General features: G+C 38.1%; 1 protein-coding gene across 4 annotated transcripts in view; it reads right to left on the bottom strand.

Moving 5' to 3' along the window:
• Nucleotides 1-24142, bottom strand: part of TNFRSF19 (TNF receptor superfamily member 19) — a 59532-nt gene extending 35390 nt beyond the window's left edge. The window contains exons 1-5 of one of the 4 annotated variants that reach the window (XM_010400495.4): nt 23907-24142; nt 23643-23731; nt 10709-10797; nt 10033-10143; nt 306-484 (exon numbers count right to left, since the gene is read on the bottom strand). In XM_010400495.4, coding sequence (XP_010398797.3) covers nt 306-484; nt 10033-10143; nt 10709-10774 — 356 coding nt within the window. In that variant the 5' untranslated portion in view covers nt 10775-10797; nt 23643-23731; nt 23907-24142. Of the gene's footprint in view, nt 1-305; nt 485-10032; nt 10144-10708; nt 10798-17469; nt 17607-18075; nt 18142-23642 lie in introns of those variants that run through there. The other 3 variants (XM_039565337.1, XM_039565351.1, XM_010400496.4) reach the window with 3 other exon arrangements.
• Nucleotides 24143-25849: the final 1707 nt, after the last annotated feature.

The raw sequence follows: 25849 nt of genomic DNA, 5'->3' as shown, positions 1-25849 counted from the left end.
TTAATTCTTTATAACAATGAACTAAGTCACCAGTAACACTCACTGTTTTGAAGTATTTGTCTCAGGTACTTTACAGACAATACTCTCATAGACCAAGTAGGTAATTATTAAACCATTTTTGTAGATAATTATTACTGCAATTCAGAAATTATTTCCTCAGATAATACAGTAAGGTCAAGATTAGAACATAGGACCTTCATACATACACAAAGGGCACCCACATTTATCCAGAAAACATGAACAAGCAATTTTAATGTAAATTAGGTTCGAATTTGTTCAAGTCTCATCTTCAGAAATAGTCTTACCCTGGTAAACAGTCCCCACATAGTGCATTGCTGGTGGCAGAACAGTTGGCCTTCTGAAACCGGTTAACTAATGCACAGTCCAGACAAGGCTTGCACTTCTGAAAGCCCCAGTCTTCCTTGAATCTGTTTGGCCTGCATGTCATGCACTGTGCATCCTCCCCATATCCAAAGCCGCATTCCTGTAGGGATTAACAAGCAATAGGAAGCTATTCAGTCACTGAAGGCGTGAACAAGAAGAGAATGCTCGGATAAAATGAAGAAGTAGTGTAATTATTACCCGAGAGTAGGTCTTTCTCGAGACAAAAGCCATCCTTTCAGCAAGTTCAAATGTGTCTTCCACTGCTAATAATCTCCCTTACCTCTATAAGTAATACTTAGTCATCCACTTTATTCATGAAACCACTGTGTATTTGAATGATAAAGGGCTTCAAGGACTCCCACAGTTTCATTATTACTAGCTTATGGTAGAATTATTGAGCTGTCTGTTTTTTAATTAGGTCAGTCATGTGAAAGCGAAGAAACTGGGACAAGTGAAGTATAAGGCACTTACTCAGTTACAAAAACAGCAAAGAAGCACTTTGATATTAAGGTTCATAGCTAAGGTGAACAAAGTTAATTGCCGAAGAGAGTGCACTGATCTTCAAAAGCTTAGGACTTCTGTTACCAAATAAACTAGAGCTGGTTAATAACCATCAGCTAGGCATGAAATGTTGCTGAGCCACTAAGAATTTCAAAAACTCAATCCACTACAGTCCTAACAGTTCTTAAACTGTTGGAAAAGTTTAATAGATCTGCAGATCACAGAGAGGAACGATATTTTACTGTACAAGCAATATTGTTATGGTTGGTTATTTCTGCCTAATTTAGCGGTTTAAAGGCATTATTTCCATTCATTTGCAAAAGGACACCTAATACAACTGACAAGCTGCAAAGATAAACACCAAACCTATGTAATAGTCTGGGGACTGAATCCTATTAACTGATTACTAAAAACTATCAATCAACTTCTTAGGAGTTATCAAGTTACTAGGAGTTGCTATTCCCTTTTATCATCCAAATATCCTACCAATTTTGTTTGGTACTCGGGAGTTAGATTGGATGCATTGGTGATACACCACAAAACAGCAAGAAGAATACAACATATTGCCAGAAAGGACTTATTGGGAAAGGCACAATATGGGGACCTGGTTCTCCAGTATGTGTTTTCAGTGGAAAAACAGGGCATCTTCCCAGAGGGAGAGCTGCAGGAAATCTTCAACTAGGGCAGCTTCAAAGTTTCCACCAGTTTCCACCATAACACATGTGTTTGATGCATATAAACAACTTGTTCCAAAGTCACCAACCTAACCAAATCTGCTGCAATAAAAAAAGCTTTTAAACTTTAGAAACACACTCAGATTTTCCAAGATCCAACACCCTTGGATTCTCCAAGGCTTTGCACTGAGAAAGCATCTATGGGACAAGCTCTGTGATCAAGATGGCCAATATGCATTTTATAGTGCCTCTAACCTGCACTGACAAAGTAACAATAAACAACTTCAGATGCATTTTACAGGACATTCTAAGACTTTTAAATTTTCCTTTATGTTAACAATAAATTTTACTGTCCTCTGAAGAACAAGCGCTCAAGTACACAGAAAATGAACAATTTATGAAAGCAACTACAAAAAGACACTAAAAATAGTCTTCTTCCTCTGTCTCTAGATCCATGAACTTAAAAAAAAATTTTTCATTTTCGTTTTGCTTTCTTTTAGCTGAAATGTAATCTATTACTATTGAGTATTTTTCAGATCGAGGAGCAGACAGACAAATCATTGCAGTTATTAACAACTAAAGACATCCTACAGTTTCATGCACTACATAGCGTGGTCCTCCTGTGATATACTGGGACTATATTAAAGCTGGTAGGCAAAAAGTGATAAAAATATTTATTTTCTTTTTTTATTTACTTCAGATGTAGAACATTTTATACCCTTTTATTTCAAATTGAAAAGTTTCTACTAGGAATCAATGCCAAAGCAATGTCAGTTCTAGCTGTATCTTCCTGTGTTAATTTTTACACTCCATTTCATTTATGTAAGACTGTACACAAAGCTACATGATTACCACCAGGGACTGGAACCAGATTAACTTGTGTTAGATTTTGCGTTCCCTAAGTCTAAATAAACTTTTCCATTGAATATCATTAATCTTTAACACATTCTTTCTAAATATCTACTCTTTCTAGCTAGCTTATCCAAATAGTAGTGTTATGGAATATATCATACAGCTCAGTTAAACCATGTATATTTGGATCTTTTGATAAATCACTTGGAATCAGTCCCTCCCAAGTCCTATCAAACTTTCAAATATAAGGCTTAAATTAACTTAATTATAAGTTTTCCTTTCCAGACTACCTTTGAAGCTTTGGATCAAAAAACAAACAGGAAATAAAAGTTAGAATTAAATACTTTCACTCACTGGCCCAAACTACCAAAGCTGAGTAAATTGTTTCTAGATCAGATCTGCTTTGCTACAGATGGATGTAGGGACACATCCTAGTGATCCTTTGCATCATGGAATGGTTTACTTTAAAGCTATGAAAATGGTGGATGCAATATAAAGAAATCTTCTGCCCAAGGAATTTACAGTCTCCCATCTTTTCAAAGATGGCTTCTAAGTCCTTGCCAGGAATTCTACAGATACTAATTCATAACAACTAAAACTTATTTATGTGCTTTTTATGTTCACATAATATTTGAGGTAGTTAACTGCCTGGCAGGTGCAAATAAATATTTAAGCTTGTAAACCAGGCAGAACTTCAAACAGATCTGTACTCATAATTAACCACATTCCCTAAACTGAAGGATGTGATTTAGATGATGGACTCAAACCCTTTGAAATCTTGGACTTTATAATTTAGCAGTCCAGCAAAGATACAAACAATTGACTGTTCATCTTTTATCAGTTCATGTGCAAAACTGATGTGCACCAGTTTTCTCAGTGTTCTATTTAGAAAGCTGTCAAGTTGTATGGCTGACGAGATCTTAATAGTTCCCAGCTCCCCTACACCCTTTCTATCTTCCAACTCTTAACTTTAAAAGAGAGCTCATCTCCTGTGGCAGTTGACCTTAGGACTGCAGGAAAGATAAATAAAACTTTTAATATCAATTAGCACAATTAAAGAAAAAAAAATTATTTTTGTGCCAGAAAAAAAAAAGAGCACAAATATATGCCGTCTTTAATTTTGCTGTCGCAAAACTTTCTGTGAAGAACACTTAGCACACTCCTCCCTTTCCACTTTCCCTTTTCAATTAGCAAAAATTGTCTCTCTCAAATGATACACAGTACAAGCCATAAAGACTGAAACACTTCTTTAGAAAACTGAATTAAAGTTAATTAAAAAAAAAAAAAATCTTCAAAACTCAAATGCACTTCAATTTTCTTGTTATCTATACAGCTTTCACTAGCACAGTAATGTGCCATCTCTTTACCTTTAACGTATGTATCCTGAGAACAACTCTGCCAGAAGTGTTTCACTAAGGTATCAAGTGGGTGACTGGTCAAGGCTGCCTAGGAATCTGTAGCAAACTAGTTAACCAAACTTGTAATTTAGCTTCTAGCTAAAAATATTAAAAGCACAGAATAATGCAGACACCTCTTCAAGTACTATCAGGCCACTGTTAAAATTTTCTTTCACTATGTACTACCCAAACACTGATCCAGACAGAACGACCAAAAGTCTAGCAGACTATAAAGGGTACTGGAGCTAAGTAGTATGGTTTTTCCCTAAAAGTTGAATCCAACACAGACAGTAAATGAAAAGTAAATTAGATTTTAAACATTATTTCAATTAAAATAACCTCAAATTTCATTAAAAAAATGCTTTCAGGCATCATTAAGATCATAATCTGCAAGTACATTTTAGAATTTGTTTCTAGTTCCACTGATTAGCCACAACCTATGTAAGTCCCTAGACAACACAGCACAGAGCAGTTCCACTTATGCCATGATGATTACAAGAATACTTGGGTATTCTCAAGAAAAAGTCTTCCAGGCATTAAGACACTTTTAATTATTGTCGGGTCATGTAACAGGTTGCGGCACTACACTGGTGCTGGGAAGTGAAGTTTTTCCTAATACCTTTGAGTACATGGCCTTGTTAAATAGCACACGGTTTTAGCTTCCCAAAGTACCTTAGGCTGTGGGCCAGCCTCACCCAGAATCCAATAACGAGCCCTATCTATCAGCAGAAGTCTCTGAGCAGGACAGGCTGCAACAGTGTGCTGTGAAGGTCAGACTTAGCTACTGTGTCAAAGTGCACAGTTAGGGTCACAAAAGTTCCATTCTCAGTGAAGATGATTTGACATGCCTACACGCAGCTGCTCCAATTTCCAGAAACATGTTGGCCCCTCCTGAGCTGAGATCTGGCAGGCTTCCTCACAAGCAGCTCTCTTGCTTTGAAAAGTTACGCATGACTGCTAAACATCTCGGTAGCTTCACTGTAACAACACGTCAGTCTTAGCACGCCACTCTGATGTTCTGTGTGAGGACTGTCACATTCAGCAGTAGCTTCAAACAGTACCTGCCCGCTTAATTCACAAATCCTTTTCCTGAGACAACATGCAGGTCTCCTCTTTCTTCATCATATACCTGGTACAAGGAAGCAAGCTGTGATACACAGCCCCACCTGAGCAACCATTAAGCTGCCTCCATCCCACCAGCTCTCTGTACAGCAGCTGTCTCTTGGTGACAGTATTTATCATTAACTTGATGGCAATGCTGGCTTCAGGCACTCTCCCTTTCACCTTTTGTTTTGTATTCCTTTATTTTCCTATACTGTCCTCAGTGTACTGGCTCAACTGACAATGAGGCTGAGTCATAAATCTGACCATGGGACTGATCCAGGTTACAAGTGATCAGCTCAGTAACCTGTTCCACAGTACACCCTAAAAATCTACTGTCAGCCTAAGTGCACAGCAGGGCACTGTGCAAAGAACTTACTATTGCCAAAACTGTCCTTTCAATGTTTCTGAACTACAACCTCAGATATGATCTGTTGATAAAACAATCTAGAATTGCAGTTTAAACTCTGAGTTGCAATAGAAGTTTGATGAGGCTGAGATACAGATTGCTTTTTTAAATTTAAAAAAAGGGAAGGCATGGAAGCTATAGAGTTACTGAACTTAAAAAAAAAAAAAGATGGTGAAAGGACTGGAAGGACTTTCATTTCTTTACTTGAACATTTGCAAGAAAAAGGCTGAAACACAAACTACCTTGTGGGTTTTTGGGGGGGGGGTTTGCATTAATTGTGATTTCTATAAATTTCAATAATATATAAGGTTTGATTTATTTCAGAAACACATATAAGATAGGACAAAAGGCTGTTACTATCAGGCCACACCAATAACTATTCAGGCACTGGCAAACTGAAGCCACTTAAAGAATGGAAGATATTAAATGACTTGTGCTTAACTACGTGATGCTTTGCTATCTACTAAATGAATGAGAAGTGAAATAATGCTGAGCCACATGAAGCACTTCCTTTTGAATCGACACGACCATTTCATTCTCCCACCCCAGAAGAAAGAACTGCTTAACAAAAAAAGAAAAAACCCAAAAAGTTAGCAAAAAACCCCAAAACAAAAAAACCCAACCTGAAACAAAGACTGCTCACACTGAAAACTAAGCTTATTCAGTGATTCAAAGGTTTCACAAACATTACCAAAGACACACATTTATGAGAAGAAAAGGCTATACAGACATTTTTTTTTAATTAACAAATAGAAGCAAACAAACATGGGAAGCAGCTTTCACTCTCTTCCCATCAATTCTATTGATACAATAACAAAGCTTCCTTTCTTCTGATGGTAATATGTTAAAAGTACTTAATAAAAAATACAATTAACATAAGTGATCAATGGATTTTAGTTCTAAGCGAATGTAACATTGCAGCACTGTTGTTAGAACAGTAGATAGGCAATCAAAGGAAAAGCTGAGGGTGTACTATTTCTTTCTTACTTTAAGGAAGAAAAAGTTACTTTAAAACATTTTTGAAAAAGAGCGCTCCATTAAACTGTGTCAGCAAAAGCTGAAAATAATAATCTAGATTCAGAATTAGTTACATGAAATAAGACTGGGTTTTTTGCTTGTTTTGCTTCATGCTATCAATGGTGTCTGAAATTGCTCACCTATACAGACAGGAAGGTCAATCCAATAGACTGAGCACTGGTTTGCAACCAAAATTAAAACACCTACCATTCAATCACAGAACAGCCAGATTAGAAGGAACCTTGAAAGAACGTCTGATTCAAACTTTCATGGGTCAGGGACCTGAGCTGATTTGAGATGATCTAGCACCCTGTCCAGTTGCATCCTAAAAGCTCCCAGTGATGAGGACTCTAGGGAGGTTGTTTCAGTGAATGAATGTTCTCACTGTAAAAAAAAAATTCTCCCGGTACAATTTGTGCCCATTGCCCTTTGTCTTGTCCATGTGGTGCCTTGTTAAGAGAAACCTTCTGTTCCACTCAATGGCCTGTCTACCTTGTTCCACAAAAAAATTCCTGCATTATCATGGGCAACTTGATTTATGTTAGTGTCTCATGTATAAATTGAGAAAAGGCTACAGCATTTCCCTAATTTAGAAAGGTGAAATGCTCATATAGTATAGCAACAAAGATATATATATATATATCTAACTGAAGTTGTAAACAATAGTTGTAAAAATAAGTATATATATATACACACACACATACATATATGCACTCTGTACAGGCGGGTTTTTGCCCTGTATTTTTGTAAAGTTAGTCAAGACAAGAAAGAAAACTACATATTTAGATTGTAACTGAGAGACAGTAATTTCTCATTCACAAGATGAGAAAAGCTGGGCTTTTGTACTCAATAATATAGGCTGACGTGTTTTGTTACAAACATAAAAAGAAATCTGTCTGTCAATTGCTTAAAACACTCAGGGGGAACTGAACCAAAGACCCCACCACTAACATTGTATTTTACTATATACTTAGACAGACAATCATGCTCACACATCCAGCAGCGTATCTAGTTTTATCCACGAGCACTAAATATTTGATAGGAGAACTGACACATTAGTTAGTGTTAAGAAACTGTTATTAAACTACAGCATTATCATATCATTGCTTTCTCATATGTAGAAAAACCAAGCAAACAAAACTTCTCCTGGGCTGCAAATTACTTCAAGTATATCATTAAACGCCTCTTCCCTTTACGTTCTGACCTTTGACTTAACATATTTGTTGCTTCAAGCTGTAGTTCTACATGACTACTTTCAACCCCATTTCAGTTACAGCCACAGCATCACATCCTTCTATGATTCACGGAAAATTGTACCATTGTTCTATTTACAGTGGTACAATTGTTCTATTTATGAAGGAAATTATGATTCCACTCATTTAGGTTTGAGAAAAATCTGTCATTTCATTTCTAGTGTAGAAGAAAAAAATATTTTTGAAAGTCTATTACTGTCTGTGAGAAGCAGTTACATAGTGAAATTAACCAAGCATTCATATTTTCAAAAACAGCAAACTTGTCCTAAGAATCAGGACTATCAGACTGTAAGCAAAAATAGCTGAAGCAAAACCATAACTTGAATAGTGTACTATTGCAAACTATTACCTTGCTGTTTTAGTTTAGTGTTTCTTTATTAAAATGAGTGTAATTACTGAGGGCCTTGGCTTTTATGCTTTTGGGTTTTATTTGCCAACTAGGTAAGTATATTATCTGACTGCATAAATGCACATAGTACTGGCCCACTGCTATACAGTGCCATATTTACAAGCCCCTTTATAAATTAAAACACCTCCTCGAACCTTTGAGTTCTCAAATTTAAGGCCAATCTGAAAAAATCCAAACAAAACCACATCCATGTCGTAAGTCACGTCCAAATCTGCTTCAACAGCATTGCCTGTATGACTAAACCTTAACTAATACTGCCCAACATACAAAGTGATTCCCACTAAAGTGTGAAACTAAATATTCCTGTAGGGTCAAGAGATAGAGAAAATGTGTCACTCAATTTCAGTAAATCTCTTCAAATCACACACAAGCCACAATATTTAACTTGTGCTTTTTTCAGAGCTGAACATAGTAGGAAATACAAAGCCATAAACAGAAAGCTTCTTTATCCCTCTGTAGTTTGGACACAGATACACACCAAACTTAGGAATGGTTCATGTTAAAAAATTTTCAAAAGAAATATTTCAAATTCCCCTAAACACCCTAAATTCCTTTTTACATTATCAGTAGAAGTACAAGACAGAGTTTGCCTTTCTGTATGCAAAGGGCATGCTCTTTATGGCCCCACCTCTCAGGTATGAATCTGACTGCATACTTATGTCAGGGTCACAGTGCACACTCCAACAATGGGCAAGATGTGGACTCTGAAGGAAGAGTCTTACACATGCATGAGTAGGTCTACTCACCCTTCACGACACCACCCTGAACTCTCTTTTGCTTTACCATCCTCACACCTCTGCCAGGACACACTTGCTCCCTTAAGACATCCAGTCTCCCAAGACACATAACTCATTCTGTCATCTCTTTCACCTCCAGTAACTGAGTTAGTAAATCCCAAGGTATCTCTCTCTCCTTCTCGTTTCAGCTACGGCTTCCTTCACTGCTCTCCATCCCTGCTCATGCACAGCACCTACTTTCTCTGAGCTGAAAACCACTAAGATCCCCCTCGTAACTTGCACTCAGACTTGGAATTTTGCTGAAAATTTTGCCAAGTGAACTTTCTAGTTCTACTGAATCCCAGCCCATAATCACAGCCAGCATTCATCTCCACTGATTCATTTCCACGGTCCTAAAAACAGAGCAATTCAAAAACTTTTATGGGGATTTTCTTTTGGAAGAGATGTAATTGTTATAAAAGCAAAATACAATTACATAAGATTCACAATAGTATTTCCTTCTCCATGATATTAACAAGAATTTCTTATGTGTCTTCTAAATATTATCATACATTTTTCTGGCCTCAACCTTTTCAATTACTTTACGTGGCATAAAGATAAGAATTACGTTTATAGCATTTTTAATGAATTGTAAAATGAAGAAATTGAGCATGACTTGAATCTGGCTTCTTAAAGTGCTCCAACCACTGATCCAGTAAAAAAGAACAATCACCTATCTCCCTCCTATTCTAAGGAAATATATTAGCTCTCATTTGAATCTTACTCTGTATTTATGTACTTATGACCTTTTTATTATAAACCATTCTGTTAAGACACAAGGTCATATATAAAATATTTAAACTTTGTCACCTAAAATCCGTAACTGATTGTGAATGTCAGCACTGTAAAAATTAAGCCCCTGCATTTCAGCAGTCTGTACCAATCACTAGTTTAAAATAAATTTTTTACATTCCCTTCTAGAGAGTAAGGTTATTCAGTCTGAACTCCTTGTAGTTTTTTTTCCCCCTTTGTAGTTTCTTCCCTTCTTTGTAGCATTAATTCACCTTTAAAAAACTAATTAGAGAGCCCATATCCAGATCCATATGGTACTACCTACTTTATTAATGGCATCATAATTTTCTGAACTGAGCATTTTATATAAAGCAACCAGATAACATGGTTCTTGAAAAACTGCAAAAGGCTCAAATGCCGAAACAGTAAATATTTTCACGTAAGTACAGATATCCATTATTTTAGATCACATACATAAATGCAATTATCAGAAAAAAAGTAAATTCAAGAAAGCATGATTTCCTTACCTTTGAGAGTTCCATTCCAGGCCCACATTGTTTGCAGAGGATACAGTTTCCATTCTGGTCCTTAAATTCTTGTTCTGTGCAGTCTCCAGTCTCGCAAATTACCTTATTTAGCTAAAAAATACCCCAAACCAACAACAAAACAAAAAAAGGGTAAATTCATCAAAATATATTAAATCTGAGAAATAAATCCATGTTTTGATCTTAAAAATAACTTTTTGAATTATTAATTACCTTTAGTTCTACAGCAAGCCAGAGTTAAGTACACTTAGCAGGCAATGTAATTGTGTGCTATGCCACATTCTGTCCATAAACTGAATACTCCAAACACCTGAACTATGTCTACAGCACACTGTAGTAAGAGATGGCCATCTCTCTGAAGTGAAGCCATATCACCTCCACAGCACTATTCACCCACATTTTCTGTCCTAGTCCACTCCTTCGTCCATGAAGAGGCTCACAAGGTAAAATTTTGTAATTTTGGAGTGAGGAGCAGCCAGAAAATATATGAATCAGTGGACCAAGCTTACTCTCAAATCAATAAAATCTATATGCAATTGTCTGCAGGCAGCATTTTAAGACTTTCAGTGTTAGCAGTAATATCTAAAACAAAAGACACAGTTTCTGTGTTCAATACTATTTTTTCAACATGGGGGGAAAATATTAATCTTTAACTTACCAAATATGCTAGTAAAATGACGAGCACCTTCAATCTATCATCTCCTTGTAATCCTTTAGCATCCATTTCTTGCAATAAAACCTTTCTCCCTAGAATAAAAAAAAAAAAAAAAAAAAAAAATCGTTCTATTTACATAATTTAAATTGAAGAAGTCACATGCCCATTGTAGTTCCTGTCACTTGGCATGTCAAAATACAAATCTGTCAATGCCATTAACATTTGCAGATGGATTCCTGGGAGCTGCTAAACAACAAACATATGCTTTAAAAATCACATGCCTTTTGAGCACAAGACCATAAACACAAAGTTTCTATAGTTTTATATCTCAAAAGAAGAGATAGCTATCAGTCCAGATTAGAGAACATCACCATTTATCCCTAACATATCTTTCTTTCTTGTTAAACACTCAACTAAGCACATGATCAACAGACAAAAATAAATTTCTTCTAACATGCCACATATCAAAGCAGGAGATGATAGCTGTTCCTGAGAAGATTCCTTCTGTACTGCAGGGTCAAGCAGAAGGTTTGCCTACTGACTAACACAACCCCTTCTACTTTACTCTGCAAGCAGCTGGAGGCATACACAGATTCTGTTTCTACCACCTACCAAAGGGATATTACTTCTAAAGATGTGTTAACATGACTGTTTAGGAGCTAGTAGGCAAAGAATATTTTTTCTCTACTTACTTTCCTTTTGTTTTTTTGATTATTTATGCTAAATTCTAGTTTCTTACTTCTTGGTTCTTTCAGTAACCTGAAAATGGAACTGTAACTTTTAGTTCAATAATCCAAACTATATCAATAAGAACAAGAAAAGAAAAAACAAATCCACCTTACATAACATGATATTTGAATTTGATCTTAATTTTCATACTTTATATGACAGTCATATAATGTAATTGCTTTCAGCTACATGAGGAAAACAATGTTTAAAGCATTTCTGGCCTACTTCAGAGCTTAAGGATTGATGTTTAGGTACGCTATTTTAAAATACAGAATCAGTAGTTTTTATCATTTAAGAGTAGAGACTGACAAATGAAAGGATGTAATGCAAAACAAAAGGAAAATAGCAGAGAAAAACATTAAGTTGTAAAATGCTTTACAACATGGAACTACTGCAAGTATAATATGCTTTCAAAACTATACAACCAGAATGAACATAAACTATAATTAACACACAATTTCACATTTTACTGCATGAATACCCTCGTTAATGAATTCTAATCAATAAGAAGAAAGTACACTTCAGTGTCACTACTGATATTTTTTAAGCTGCATTTTGAAGTGTAAAAAGAGCAAAAGTCTGCTAGAAAGAACAGAGCAGGCAGAGATGTGTGAGACAGCACTCCATGGGAAAGCCAAGATGACATTTATATGGTTATTTCTCACTTAGTGATGGTAATGGTCTATGGGCCAACGACAGTTATCAGATTATGTGCATGTCAACATGGGTAAAGAAGAGGACATATTCTCAAGGAATACGAACACATATGGATATAGTATTCAACACAGGGGGTTTTTTTAAGTCTGAGGAAAAAAAAATAAGGCAAGAAACATGAAATGGAAAAATCTCAGAAATAATTCTGGATGACCAAAACACAACTTCATGTAAAAAGTACTGTAGAACAACTAGAAAAATGAAAAAGGAGAGTCAACAAATTTTAAGTTTTTAAGTCATGAGAAGCTGACAATTCTAATGCTGAAAAAAAATAGGTATGTAAAAACAAAACAATTTCTAGTAATAGCAAAGAGCAAACAGTGTACAGACAGTAAAAATACTGTTAAGGGAACTCAGAAATTTCAAGAAACATTTCTCATCTGTTTTTTGAAAGATACAAAATGGGTAAATATACACATCATACTTTACATCTTTGGCCAAAAAGTAACTGAATATCTGCTAAGTAAAACTAGATTAGATAAAAAAAATTGTGAGACTTTGCACCTCAGTAACCTTGAAATAAGTATCAAGAAAGTCTTAATTTTGGTCCTGTTCAATTTTGCTGTTCATTCCCTTTGGAATGCTACAGAAATTCAAGAGTAATATATGAAGAAAATAAAAAATAACTAAGAATAGTAATACAACAAACAACTCTACACTGCATTACAGAAAAGCAATCCTGTAAAACAAACTTGACTTCACTTGATTCAGAGAAGACAAGACAGTAAAGCTAAAAGTCTGAGAGCTAAATGAAATAAACTGATTAAATATTAATTAAAAGAATCATGCTGAAATTAATGGGATTTGGGAGAAAAATCCTCATTAACTTTTTAATTTCATGTAATACATAAAATAAATACATTACACTGTTTAGTGTAAAAAATAAATACTTCATGTGCTTTCTTAATTGCTATAGGAGTTAAAACTTTACAGAAGTGTGCAAGTGAAATAAAGTTGTAAATATAATTGAGTTTCTTAGATTTGAATGTCAGGTGATTACTCCAAGTCATACATATTCCTTAATAATTAAAAATTTTTGAAAAATCCTTAATAATATAAAAAATAGCACAATATAGTTCTAATGTAATTATTACTATCTATATAATACTATCAAAACTTCATAACCAGGATTCTTTCTGAAGTTAAAAGTAAGTTTAATTTTAAATTTCAATATTTACTTTTGCTTCTGAAAATACATGTGTAACATATCAAAAAGAAACTGAAGAGTGTAATAATTGCATATTTTTGTGTCAAGTTTCACATAGAATTTTCACTACAAATAATACTGGTGAGCTGTACTAAACCTAATGATCCAAACTATGGAGCTGTAACAATCTAAGAAGGCTACTTTTTCTGTGCAAGTCACCTGAAGCATGAAAAAATTAAGAAAATTAAGAACAGCCCAATTAACTGCCCTGCAGACTAGTTATTTGCAATAAAACTATATTAGCTTAATGTAATTCAGGTATATTAACCCTAGACCTTTTCTCCAGTATGCAATAACTTGAAGATTTAACATAGCTAAAAAATCAGTATACATACAACTTATCAAAATCAATATTGAAACAAAGCTAATTATGTGTTTTCATGTTTTAATATTCTGGAGTCACAATTGGAATAAAAATCAAATGCCAGTCCTTAACAGAAGGTCATACAGAACAACAAGCAGTATTAAAAATCTTGCTGGTCATGCTGATATCTTGTATTTCAGTTTTGGAATTGCCCTATCTGTCATAAGATGATCTTCTTATAGCATGTACCTCAAAGACTTTTAGAAAATAAAAAGCACAGGGTAAAGCATCCTGAAACAAAATACATTTTGTTCACTTAGGTATGAAATTTCATTGCAGCTGTGAAATATTCTCTATTTAAAAGAAAATCTACTGCCTTTATAACAGTCTCGCCAAGTTCAGTCACCAGGAGTTCTACAACACAGAGCAAATTTTCAAAATCAAATGTTTTATAACTGGCATCAAACTATCAAGGACTTCTCCAGCTTATCTATACACCTAACTAAGCTTCAGTTTTTTGACTATCATTACAAGTTTCATGAGATCTTATAGCTTTAGGTCTAGTATAGGAGATATCATCTATATGTCTTCTGCAATTAACAAAGATTCCAAAAGAAGCTTGCAGGTCTACGGACCCTGAACTTCAGAGCACTTCAGTAGTACCAGTGCATTTTAGTAGCACCAAAACACCAAATAATTTCAGCAGACGTGTATGAATGCCTATGGAACTCTATCATGCCCACTGTCATCACTCCTACCAAAACAACACCAGAGACTATATACCGACTAACATGTGAGAAAGAAACAAGCCAGTGTACAATAACCATTGTTAAGAGCACAAATAAAATAAAATGTTTCTTTCATGACAAAATTTTGATAAAAATAATTGAAAGGCACACTAATGGTTAAGGCACATTAATAACTCATTGTATTGAACTGAAGTCCCAAAGGAGAGAGAACTGTGTCAGCTGCGTATTTCTTGTTCAATCTCCAGTTTGGTCAAAAGTCCTGCTTAAAAAGCAGAGACTGTAGCACTTAATAATAGGTTGCCATTGGGCAAATTTCTTCTCTCATGATATCAAATGGCATTATACTGATGTCTGTTGGACACCAGCCATTCACCTCATGCTTTCAAGTAAGAAGTTACCGGAAGTTTTTTGCCCCTAAAACACGTGTGAGTAAACAGAGGTTCCATACCTTTAAAGATTATTTGCTCTTGTCCAGATACTGATTTTTAAAATCCTGCATACAGTTATACTTAATTTTATTAGAAGAAAGAAAACTGTGGACAGTTTTTTGAGGTCACTAAATCGTACCAAATACATCTTATTAGGTTAACAGTAATATGCTTGCCTAAAATACTCAGGGAAAAGCAATCATCACTGGTAATGTACTGAACTCAGGATAGAGAGCTTCCATTTGGAAATGCAGTTGCATAATTTTAAGGTCCTTTGGGGCCTACTATGCAAATGCATAAAGAGAGCAATATCAAAAAACAAATTAGAAACATGTAATAAATGTAATGTGGAAGTAAGAACTTCCAGCCTTTCAGGGTTCTAGAATCCATTGTCCTCTAGAATTTACTCCTACATTTACCAGCTTGCCTGAATAGTAGTCATCATTTTATTTCAAAGTCCATGTCAGAAAAATATTTCTTCTTTTTCATGGTCTTCCACCATGAAAGACACACTACCTCAAGAATCAAAGCAGCATGGCTAAATTATGGCTGACTAGCAGGTTTCTCAGACATGTAAGCATCAAAACTTTGAAGTCAACATCATCCATCTTCTAAGGAAAACTTTAGAAAGGGTGAAGAGTCCCAACTACACATTCACTTTACTTGAAGCTGTGAATTCCCAGTTAATTTACAACCAGATCTTATAAGTTTCCCATATTTGATTTGATATTTTTTCTGGACGACCACTTTTCATGAGCTCTCTAACACCAGTAGAGTACTCTGAGAAGTTCTGGGTAAAAAAGAGGGATGAAAATATAATCATCTTATCTTGCCAACAGAGGTCTCTGGTATCCAACAAACAGGGTCTCAGCTCCTTTCTAACCACCTACTTCCCACCCGCAGCTGTCAACTGCATGCAATAAAACAAGAAGGAGTGGCAGATGGCTTTTGCAGAGTCAGTGCCCCACGGGCAAGAAACAAGAGAAGGGAAAGTACTTACGCTGCTACAAAGACAAAGAAAGGGAGCAAGTTAGGGACAAGAACTTCCACCATAGAGCTGCACATTGTTATTCTGTCTCACAGGTCTAGAACATTTTCCCTTTACACCCTGCCCACAACCCTTGTACTCTTCCCCTTTGTGAAGTAAATGAGGTCTTGTCTGACCACATTTGCTCCAACTTTTCCGAGAAATGTGGGAAAAAAACATCATACTGTCAGCTAGAGCACATTCATCACATTAAATATCATGTTGAATAGATCTGTATTTTACAGAAGCTACCATACGTGAAATTGTATGACATTAGGCAGCTAATGAATTTATTTCTAATTTTGTAAAGACAAAGGTAGCAGATCAAAGTTAGAACCTTGCTGGTGATCAAAACCACTTCGATGTATTTTAGGGGCTGAGGAGATGAGAAGAAGATTTATACACAGCCAGGAAATATTTGTGCTTCTCCTGAGTACCATATGCTTCAAGTTATGTTAACTGAAGTACTCGCCTTCACAAGAATAATGGTGCTAAAGCAGTTTATCATTTGTGTTCTTCAACACATCCAGCTTATCATGAATTAGATATTAGAGTGAAATACTGTAACAAAGGTGCAATGTGGTGACATTTTTCCTACACATAAACAAAGCTTTTTAGAGGATCAGAGCCTGTGATTCACACAAGAACTCCCACTCTCACTGAAATTGATGAGCCTACTCATACAACACCAAAACTGTGGTAAAAAAAAAAGTTGATCCTTCTGTTTAATAAATCTCACCCATCTCAAGTTCTAGGAGGCACCGGTTTGCTAGACGAAATCTCAGTGTCAAGATGCACTTGTACTTTTGTACTCAGACATGTGAATAAGTAATTCATTGAGAATGCCAGTATTATATTCATACTTCATTTACACCAAAATACCCTAATAGATCTTTTCAAAGTAATTTTTAGGGATCATGAATTATAAAGCATTGGGCTGGTTAACTACTGCAATGGTGCAAAGCCAATATGCTACATTTATCCAGCCAGCCTTGGGCAGTTTTGGATGGCATGTGATGTCTCAAAAACCACAGACATGAGTTACGTTCGTTCACATCATTCTCTTCTACTAGGATTGCAAGTTGTGGAAAGTGAGAAAAAGTAATTTATTGCCTCCTTAACTGACATTTTAAGCATCTTACTACTAAACTAACTAATAAAGAAGCTTACTTCTAGGTCTGAAAAAAACCAACAAAACAACCAACCAAAAACAACAACAAAAAACCCCACCCAAAACCCCCAACTCTTTTCTCTTATGGTAACAAGCTGCCAGGTAACATACCTAAGTAACTTGCTTTATATCTGATGGTGAAGGCGTGCTTGAAAGAGATTATGCAGTAGTTAAGAAACCTACCTATATATTGAATCAATTTGCCACTTGCTCATAATAAATGCTACTAGACCACTTAATGAACTTCATAAAAGCATCCATCTAAAGTCGTTGTAAATATAAAGGCGCTAAATAAGTATTTAGTATCTCGATTTTTCACGAACATCAGGTAAAGCTAAAGGTCAGATTAATGGGGACAGCCATCAGGAAAGGAAGTCAAACAATCAAAAGCTTTTCAACAAACCGAAATGTAATTGGGGCTTTTCAACTTCTTACCAGGCAAAAGAAAAAGTTAGGAGCTCCTATTCCTTCAAGTCCAGCTCTAAAATTGTTTGAAGCAAACAGCAGCTTATTTATGCAGCAGACACGAGAAGCGCTTGTGAACATGAAAGCCCAGCTTTCAAGGGCTTTTTGTTCGCCGCACTCCGGGGCGTGGAGCAGCCACTCCAGGGCTGTCGAGACCTGCAGAACCCACCAGCGGCCGCCGCGGCTCTCCGGGGCTGCGCCGCGCCCCGCGTACGCACCGCGGCACACCTCGGGGCACGGCGGCGGCTCGGAGCGGCAGCGCCGGAGCCACCGCGGGGAGCAAGGGGCCCGGCGGAGCCCTCCCCCGCCCCCGCGCTGCCCCGCAGCCTGAGCTTTCCGCGGAGCTCACTGCCATCACCTCCCCCGTGATGTGCTGGCCCTAGGGGCAGGCAGCGCTGCCGGTGCCGGGCGGGGCGGTCTCGGGGCAGCGGTGTCCGGCCAGCCCGCGGTACCCTGGGGGGTGGCGGGGGGAGCCGCGCGGAGCCCCGGGGCGCGGAGGCGCCGCTGCCTCCCCCCGTGGCCGCCCCGCTCCGCGGCGGAGGGGCTCGGGCCCGCCTGGATGTCGCACGCACCCACCTGCCACGCCGCGGGCTGCCGGCCGCCCCGGCCATCCGAGGAGCGCTCTCCCCGCGCCCGCCCCGCCGCCGCCGCCGCCTCCCGCTCGGCGCCCGCCCCGTCGCCCCGGCAACGCCGCGCCGCTCCCGCCCCGCCCCGCCCCGGGTCAGCTGACCGCGGGCAGCCAATGGGCGGCGGCCGCCCCACGTGCCGCGGGATGGATGGATGGATGGATGGATGGATGGATATGGATGGATGGATGGATGGATGGATGGATGGATGGATGGATATGGATGGATGGATGGATGGATGGATGGATATGGATGGTTATGGATGGATGAATGGATGGATGGATGGATGGATATGGATGGATATGGATGGATGGATATGGATGGATGGATGGATGGATGGATGGATATGGATGGTTATGGATGGATGAATGGATGGATGGATGGATGGATATGGATGGATATGGATGGATGGATGGATGGATGGATATGGATGGATGGATGGATATGGATGGAGATGGATGGATGGATGGATATGGATGGATGGATATGGATGGATATGGATGGATGGATATGGATGGATGGATGGATGGATATGGATGGATGAATGGATGGATGGATGGATGGATGGATATGGATGGATGGATATGGATGGATATGGATGGATGGATATGGATGGATATGGATGGATATGGATGGATGGATATGGATGGATGGATGGATGGATGGATATGGATGGATGGATATGGATGGATGGATATGGATGGATGGATGGATGGATGGATGGATATGGATGGATGGATGGATGGATATGGATGAATGGATGGATGGATGGATATGGATGGATGGATGGATATGGATGGATGGATGGATGGATATGGATGGATGGATGGATGGATGGATATGGATGGATGGATATGGATGGATGGATGGATGGATATGGATGGATGGATATGGATGGATGGATGGATATGGATGGATGGATGGATGGATATGGATGGATGGATATGGATGGATGGATATGGATGGATGGATATGGATGGATGGATATGGATGGATGGATGGATGGATATGGATGGATGAATGGATGGATGGCAGGCACGCACTGGGTGTCCGCACTGGCAGGGGGTGAGTGCCCCATAGTAGTGGTGTGAAGCCAGGGTGAATCACAAGTGAGGCGCTGGTGTCTTTGTTATCGCACCAGGAGGACAGGATAGCAGAACACCCTTGTGCCCATCCCTGTCTCCAGAGGCTGCCCAGGCTTTGGGGTCTGCAGCCTTGGCATTACAGATCGCCCTCAGAGGGAGTTCAGCTTATGGCTGCTGGGCTGTTTTAAGGGGACTGGCCCTTGGCCACTGTTCAGGTTAGTTTAGAATGAGTCGTCGTAAGTCAGCAAAGCCCTTTCCGCCTCTCCCGCCCAAAAAGCATGATGGAGGCTTTCTGACAACACACTGTGAATTCTTCTTTCTGTAGACTCTTCTTTCTGCAAACCCTCCTTTCTGAGGTACTTGGGTAGGTTTTTATTCCTGCTAGCTCAGAGCCTGAAATATTTTATCCATTCTGCAGGTAACAAGTTGCCCAGCTGTAAGCACAGTGTCGATACCAAATGCCAGTATCAATGGAGAAATGGAGAAATCCAGACCTTCACGGATACTAAGTTGTTCACAGTCGCTAGATTGCGTGTTACTGCTACTTACTTCGACACAAATTAGGAGCTTTCCTGAAGGTGGTAATGCTCCAACATCAGTGAAACCAGTCTTGGAGGCCTTGGTAAAAGAACTACTGCTGTAGGGATTTTGGGTCATTAGTTCTACTTCTAATGAAAAGGTTAATGATCCACTTACAGTCTAGACAATTGTGTAGACACACAGGGGATGGAGTTAGGCTCTGAAAAAGTGAACAAATGCTTATACTTGGTGGTAAAGCATTTTCAAATAAACAGAATTTTTTGGAGCTCCTCACAGATAAAATTTTGAAGATCACCGGCCACATGGGCTTCTCTAAAAATAAGGAGCGCTTATTGAAATCCAGCAAGATATATGCAAAGAGAGAAATGATTGCTGCAAAACTAGTTGTTTTCAATTATGAAACCCAAACAACTCAGAGTGTGCAGGGGTTTTCATGTAATTATCTTCTAAAGGGCCTTCAAAGAGGAATTTTGCTTCAGGACCCTTGCCAGGAGGAGCTCTGCAAGAGGCTGGAATTTCAGTGAGGAATGGCATACTGTGGAGCAGCAGCAGCGCATCTGTTGTGAATAGCAGCTGCTGCACAGCATTGAGCATTGTACACAGTCTCACTGTTTACAGACAACCTTTTGTATGTTATCTGTTTTCTGGAGCCACCAGCGAAAATATTGCATGAGTTTTTCTTAGTAGAATCATCGTGTATGTTTCAGATACTTGTTTTAAAGCAGTATAGTTAGACAAAGGTATTAAAATATCCCAGAGTTCTTGAAGTGTTGACTAAACACTGAGCGTTACCATATAAAGAAACATTAAGACTTTCATCAGACAGTGGGTTACTATGCTAATGAACTAAGAGCAACGTGTTGTCTGTAACTGAAACTCAAGAGTTCAAGTCCTTGTTGTAGCATGTAAAATCTTTCCTCTGAATGTAAAATGGATGAGTTAGTTCCATTCATCATTGAAAGATGTTGAAAATTGCAGTGTTTATTTTGTTTTAAATCATGATGTTTCTCAGGAAATTGAAGAAGTGAATTGTTAGAGGAACTAGTACAGAGATTCTCACTACAACAGAGAAAACAAAAAAGAAATATTTGGAAAGCAGTTTCAGCTGACCCCTTTGATAAGACTGAGTTGCGTGACATATCTGATGTGGAAGCAGAAATTGTACAGCAATAGGAAGTTGTTATCTCCATATCTCAAATGCTAACACAGTTCCCCCAGTCAACTGTGAGATAGATCTACTCTTGTTATGACAGCTGTTGGAAACTGATGTCAGTATAACTGTGCAATGTCTTTTGATAATCTTAACTATTACAAACCTTAAAATATGTTTATGATGTTATCTAAGACACCCTGTTTGGAAATGGGTCTATTTATGATCAGAAATTGCTCAAGCAATTTTAATAAATAAATTATGTACTTGTGATTTTCCTAGTCAGATTTGCTTGAAAAAGCATTGTGAACTTTTTGTTTCTGAAGGCTTAAGCCTGAGGATTAATTAATGTTTATACAGCTCTTAGTAAAAGCAAAGTTACTAGTGCCAAGAATTATTACTATTTAATCTTTGAAAGTCAGATCAATGACAGGCTAAACTGTCAGAGAATTGTTATTTAAAACAACAAAAATGCTGAAAATCCTCTTCCCACCATGCTTGAATATGTTCAAGTGTGCTTTCATTTCAGCCTCACTTGCATACAGACAAGCAAAGATATTTTTCAGTTTAATTGGGTTGACGCCCATCTTTGTTTAAGTATCTGGGGAGATGACCTAAAATCCTAGAGACTCTTTACAAAAAGAAAAAAACTTTGTTTCTTAAATGCATTTTCAGGGCCCAAATGTTGCAAATAATGATATATGCAAATCCTACTCTACAGTGTAATCTATCTGCTTAACCAGGGTTACTTCTGTGTGCAACTTCACCCATTTGTGTGATGGGTCAGATCCTTGTAGTGAGTTTAATTGTATTAGGCTCGCATAACTATTTTAACTTCTGAGGAAAAAGTACCCTTGCATTATTTTTTAAAATTTCCTTCTCTTTCTACTTTACACCAAGCAGAGGTAAGGTTTAAAAACAATTTTCCTCAGAAAATAAATGTACATATTGGAAAACAAGCAACAAGCAAGAGGGGACTGGAAAGGCAGAGAAGCTCATCAGTGAAGCATAGAATTAGTAAATAAAGCCATCTTTTCAGGGTTACAGGAACATGTTTTAGTACATCACTGTTACTTAGGGAGAAATACTAAATTTTGCTTTGGCTGTGCCTTAAATGATATTCTTCCTTGACAGCTATACACGTATTATTCATACAGTGCTAATTACTTTCCTTATAATATAATTGACTTGTTAAGTAAGAATATGAATTAATTGGTGGCATAGAAAACTAAATGATACAAAGTCAGGCCAAGTTAATCTATGTCTGGCATATTATCTCTTGATATTCAGTAAATTGAAATTTTATATATACAAATACAGTTTTAATTAGAAGAAACAAATTTTGCAGACTGACTAATGAAAACTAACTACATTTATCTGGAAGTGTTGATAACTTGATCTTACTCAGATGCAAGCAGACTGTTAAAATTTGGGTTTGCATGTTGCACTATGGTGCATACTGAAATATGAACATCTTGAGGGTCCTGTGGACTGGTAGACCTCTCAAAGAATAGTTCTCAAGCAGTGCTTAACAGCTATCATTTATGCTGACTTTTAGTTGCAATTTGTTAATAGACATAGTTAAGATTTGTATACACTTAAATTTAGACTTAAGAATATATAAGTCAGTATTTCAGAAGATCTTACTAGCCACCATTAAGACTAGATCTTCAAAGACCTCAGTGTCTGGAATGTTTGCAAGTCTGGTCCCAATTATGGGTTCTAAGTTCTTCTGAAAATCTAAATTATATTTAAATACTACAGAAGGAGTTTGAGTCTTATTTTAACAGTCTGACTCCAGCTGCAGGCACAGAACACTCATGGATTTGGCCCAAACTCACATGAAGATCTGGCCCTTTAAAATTGCAAATGTGTGAATAATCCTAAATCTTCAAAAGATTGTTACCTTATAATGAATTTCTGGAGTAGATGTCTTAAAACTTCTTCAGCACAATATTATTCATAAATATGAATTTCAGAAACAGAATACAAAACTGTGAATGGAAGCTGCATCACTAAAATGCAGCAAAACTTCAATGAAATTCAGCAAAACCAGCTGTTGGCTCTAGATAAACCTAAGATTTCTTTAATATCTTTATTAACATTCCTTAGAGGAACCTTCTACCATCAGGTAAAAATATGGCTTTTATTTTCAAGATTTCATGTAGTACAGCTGAACTAGCATCTCTTCAATCTTAATCTTAAAATAAAACCATTTTCTTTTGTGTATAAGGATGTCCTGTTTATAAATTTAGTTCTAATAACTTGTGGAAGTGGAGCCTTTTTTTCATTTCAAGTATGGAACTATTAGGCTTGAAAGTGTTGTTTGAAGAAGACACAATTTAATAAATGCACTGAGAGCAAAGAAAGTATTACAGTGTGTAGGAAACATGGTTGGCCTTTCCTTAGAAAATAAATACTTCCCTGAGTCATGTAATACATGTATTCAAATACAAATTTACAAAATTAGACAGTAAGAATGAGCAGTGTAACCCAAAATTGTATGTATCCCCAAAACATTGAACAATACTGGGGTTTGCTTAAGTTTTCTATATATTGTTCTAGATAGTCTGTTCTCAATGTAATTCTGCCCCAAGAGCTGCACATAAAATGCTGCATAAATTACAAACAATCTTTTGAACTTTGTACGCACAATGATGTGTAGTATTATTGGTTATGTGAACTTTATAATTTCTTAAAATCTTGCAACACGAAACTGAAAAAAAATACAAAATTCAGTACCTGTTATCTGATGAAGTTTTCCAGTGCCAGACTTTCTGCAGCTTAATTTCACACCGCCAGAGCTTCTGTATTAAATGCTTTCACCTCCTCTAAAAAAAAAAAAAAAAAAGAAAAAAAAAGAAGAAGAAGAAGAAAAAAAAAGTATGTCAGCACAAGCCCAGACGAAACTCCAAATCCGGGAAAATAAAATTAACCATGCAGATCAAAGGCAGACGAGCACTGAGACCAAATGCCTGTAATCTGATCAGTGATCAGTTGCCGTACATCAAAGGCAGTGCTTTGGCGAGGAAAAAGAGCTCCTTTTCCAGCAGGTAGCTGCACTCTTAAATTCTGCCTTTCAGAATTCTGCACTAGCCCTTTTCCCCCATTCCTTGCTTGTGCTGGGAGAATGCACACGATTCTGAAATGCTTGGGGTTGAGTGGCTGGATCTGTAGCTTTTGAGTTCCCAAGCTGTGTTGTGGATTGTGTGTTGGAAGCTTTCCCCAGTGCCAGCGGGTTCCGCTTTATCCCTTTCATCTCGCTGAGCTGCAGATCCCATGACATCATTCAATGCTGTGGGACTGGTTAGAGAGCTGTAATACAGCCTGTGGGGGAATGCAGCTAAAGAGCAGCAAGAGTTTGCATGATTTCTAATCAGGTTAGCCCATTGTAACAAACCCGAGGCTCACTTCAAAGTCTTCACTAAGTTTAAGTTTCCTCCCGAGAAGGGAGAATAGTGTAGCTATAAAGTATTCTTTAAAAGATGCTTTATAATCTTGTCTGCAAAAGGGAGTTAAAATTTTCCATAAAGTTCTGAAAGTCGAACGTGAAGGTCGGTTTTCCAGGCAGCTGTAAGACATGAGAGAAAATTACTTTTGTTTGTCCCTTTGTCGAGATTTGGAGCAGAGAAAATGGTGTATTTTGCACGCTGGCATTGGTTTTTTGCACTGGCAAAACCAAGCACAATAGAGCATGCTCTAAGTCCCTGGCTCACATCCTCCCTGCTGCTTAATGTGTGGCCTTTTGCAAATCATTCTATTTGAGCCTGATTCATCTGTGGCTCATGATTCCTTTACGTAAATGAGCTATAAAGCTGCCATAAGTAACTCACAGAAGTGTTTTTTGGTGTAAGACCATTTTTTAACTAGAGTAGATTTGAAGTGGTCACCATTGGCTTCCTCAGAGGGAGGCTTTTGGGGGCATGAAAGTATATGGACAGACATTCTCTGTGCTGCTGCAGTTCGTAGTCCCGAGGTTTGCTGGAGGGTCCTGTGTAGCCCTGGCAAGTAGGGGAATCCTCAAAGCTGCTATGACTTTCTGTCTTGCAGTGCAGAGGAAAGGCAGAAGAAATGTACTACTGAATTTCATATTCTGTGATCTGAGGCTAACTTAGCTTTTGGCACAGAGATTAATCAGCCCTCTATGCTTCAGCTATTAGTAAAACATACAGACATCAAGCAGGATGGCTTTTAGGATAATCAGCCATATTGAAGATGTCAGTGAAGTTCCCATCCACGTATACCCCATATTTCGGGCATACCACATGTGCAGATGAAAGTGATACGAGCCTGTCAGCTGGTAGACTCATGCAAATATTTGCACATCGAGTAACCGAGAATTCATTTAAAAGGCAAAAGTAAAAAGAGGCAATGTGCTAGACACAGTTGCCTTAAGCGCTAAACAAAAGCAAGCAATCAGCGGGTGATGGGTGCTGGATAGTGGAGCGCGGGAGCGGTAAGTGTCTGCTAGAGGTCCCTCGTTCTGCTCCCCGCGTGTGGCTGCAGCCGCCTCCCCCTCGGCGCTTGTGCCCCGCTCCTTGCCTTGCGCAGCCCCGCTGCTCCCGCTCCCGCCGCCCGGGGACGATGCTCCCGCGGCACTCGGTGGGATAGGGAGCCTTCTGCTGGTGGGACAGCGCACTGTGGGCAGCACCGGGCCGGCAAGGAGCGCTCTGCTTCCCGGAGATGGCAAAGAACATTTCCAGAAAGACTCGAGAACCTTACAAAGGGTTCTGTAATTTTGTTGCTAGCTGGACAGAGTTTAAATATTGTTTTGGGTCACCTGTCCAGGCAGGCCTTTGGGGGATGTTCTGGTAACTGAGATGGAGAGGAGGTGTTGCAGGCACAAAGGAGTATGGTGCAGGTAATGAATCTGAGTTTCAGGTAGACACAGCTGGAAAAAAAATGTGAACAAACCATAATTTTCTCCCTTTCTCTAATTTCCACTTCCA

The sequence above is a fragment of the Corvus cornix genome, chromosome 1, assembly GCF_000738735.6.
Source record: "Corvus cornix cornix isolate S_Up_H32 chromosome 1, ASM73873v5, whole genome shotgun sequence".
NCBI lineage: Eukaryota > Metazoa > Chordata > Aves > Passeriformes > Corvidae > Corvus > Corvus cornix.
Note: the sequence above shows the minus strand (reverse complement) of the source record. Positions and strands in the feature narration are given on the sequence as shown.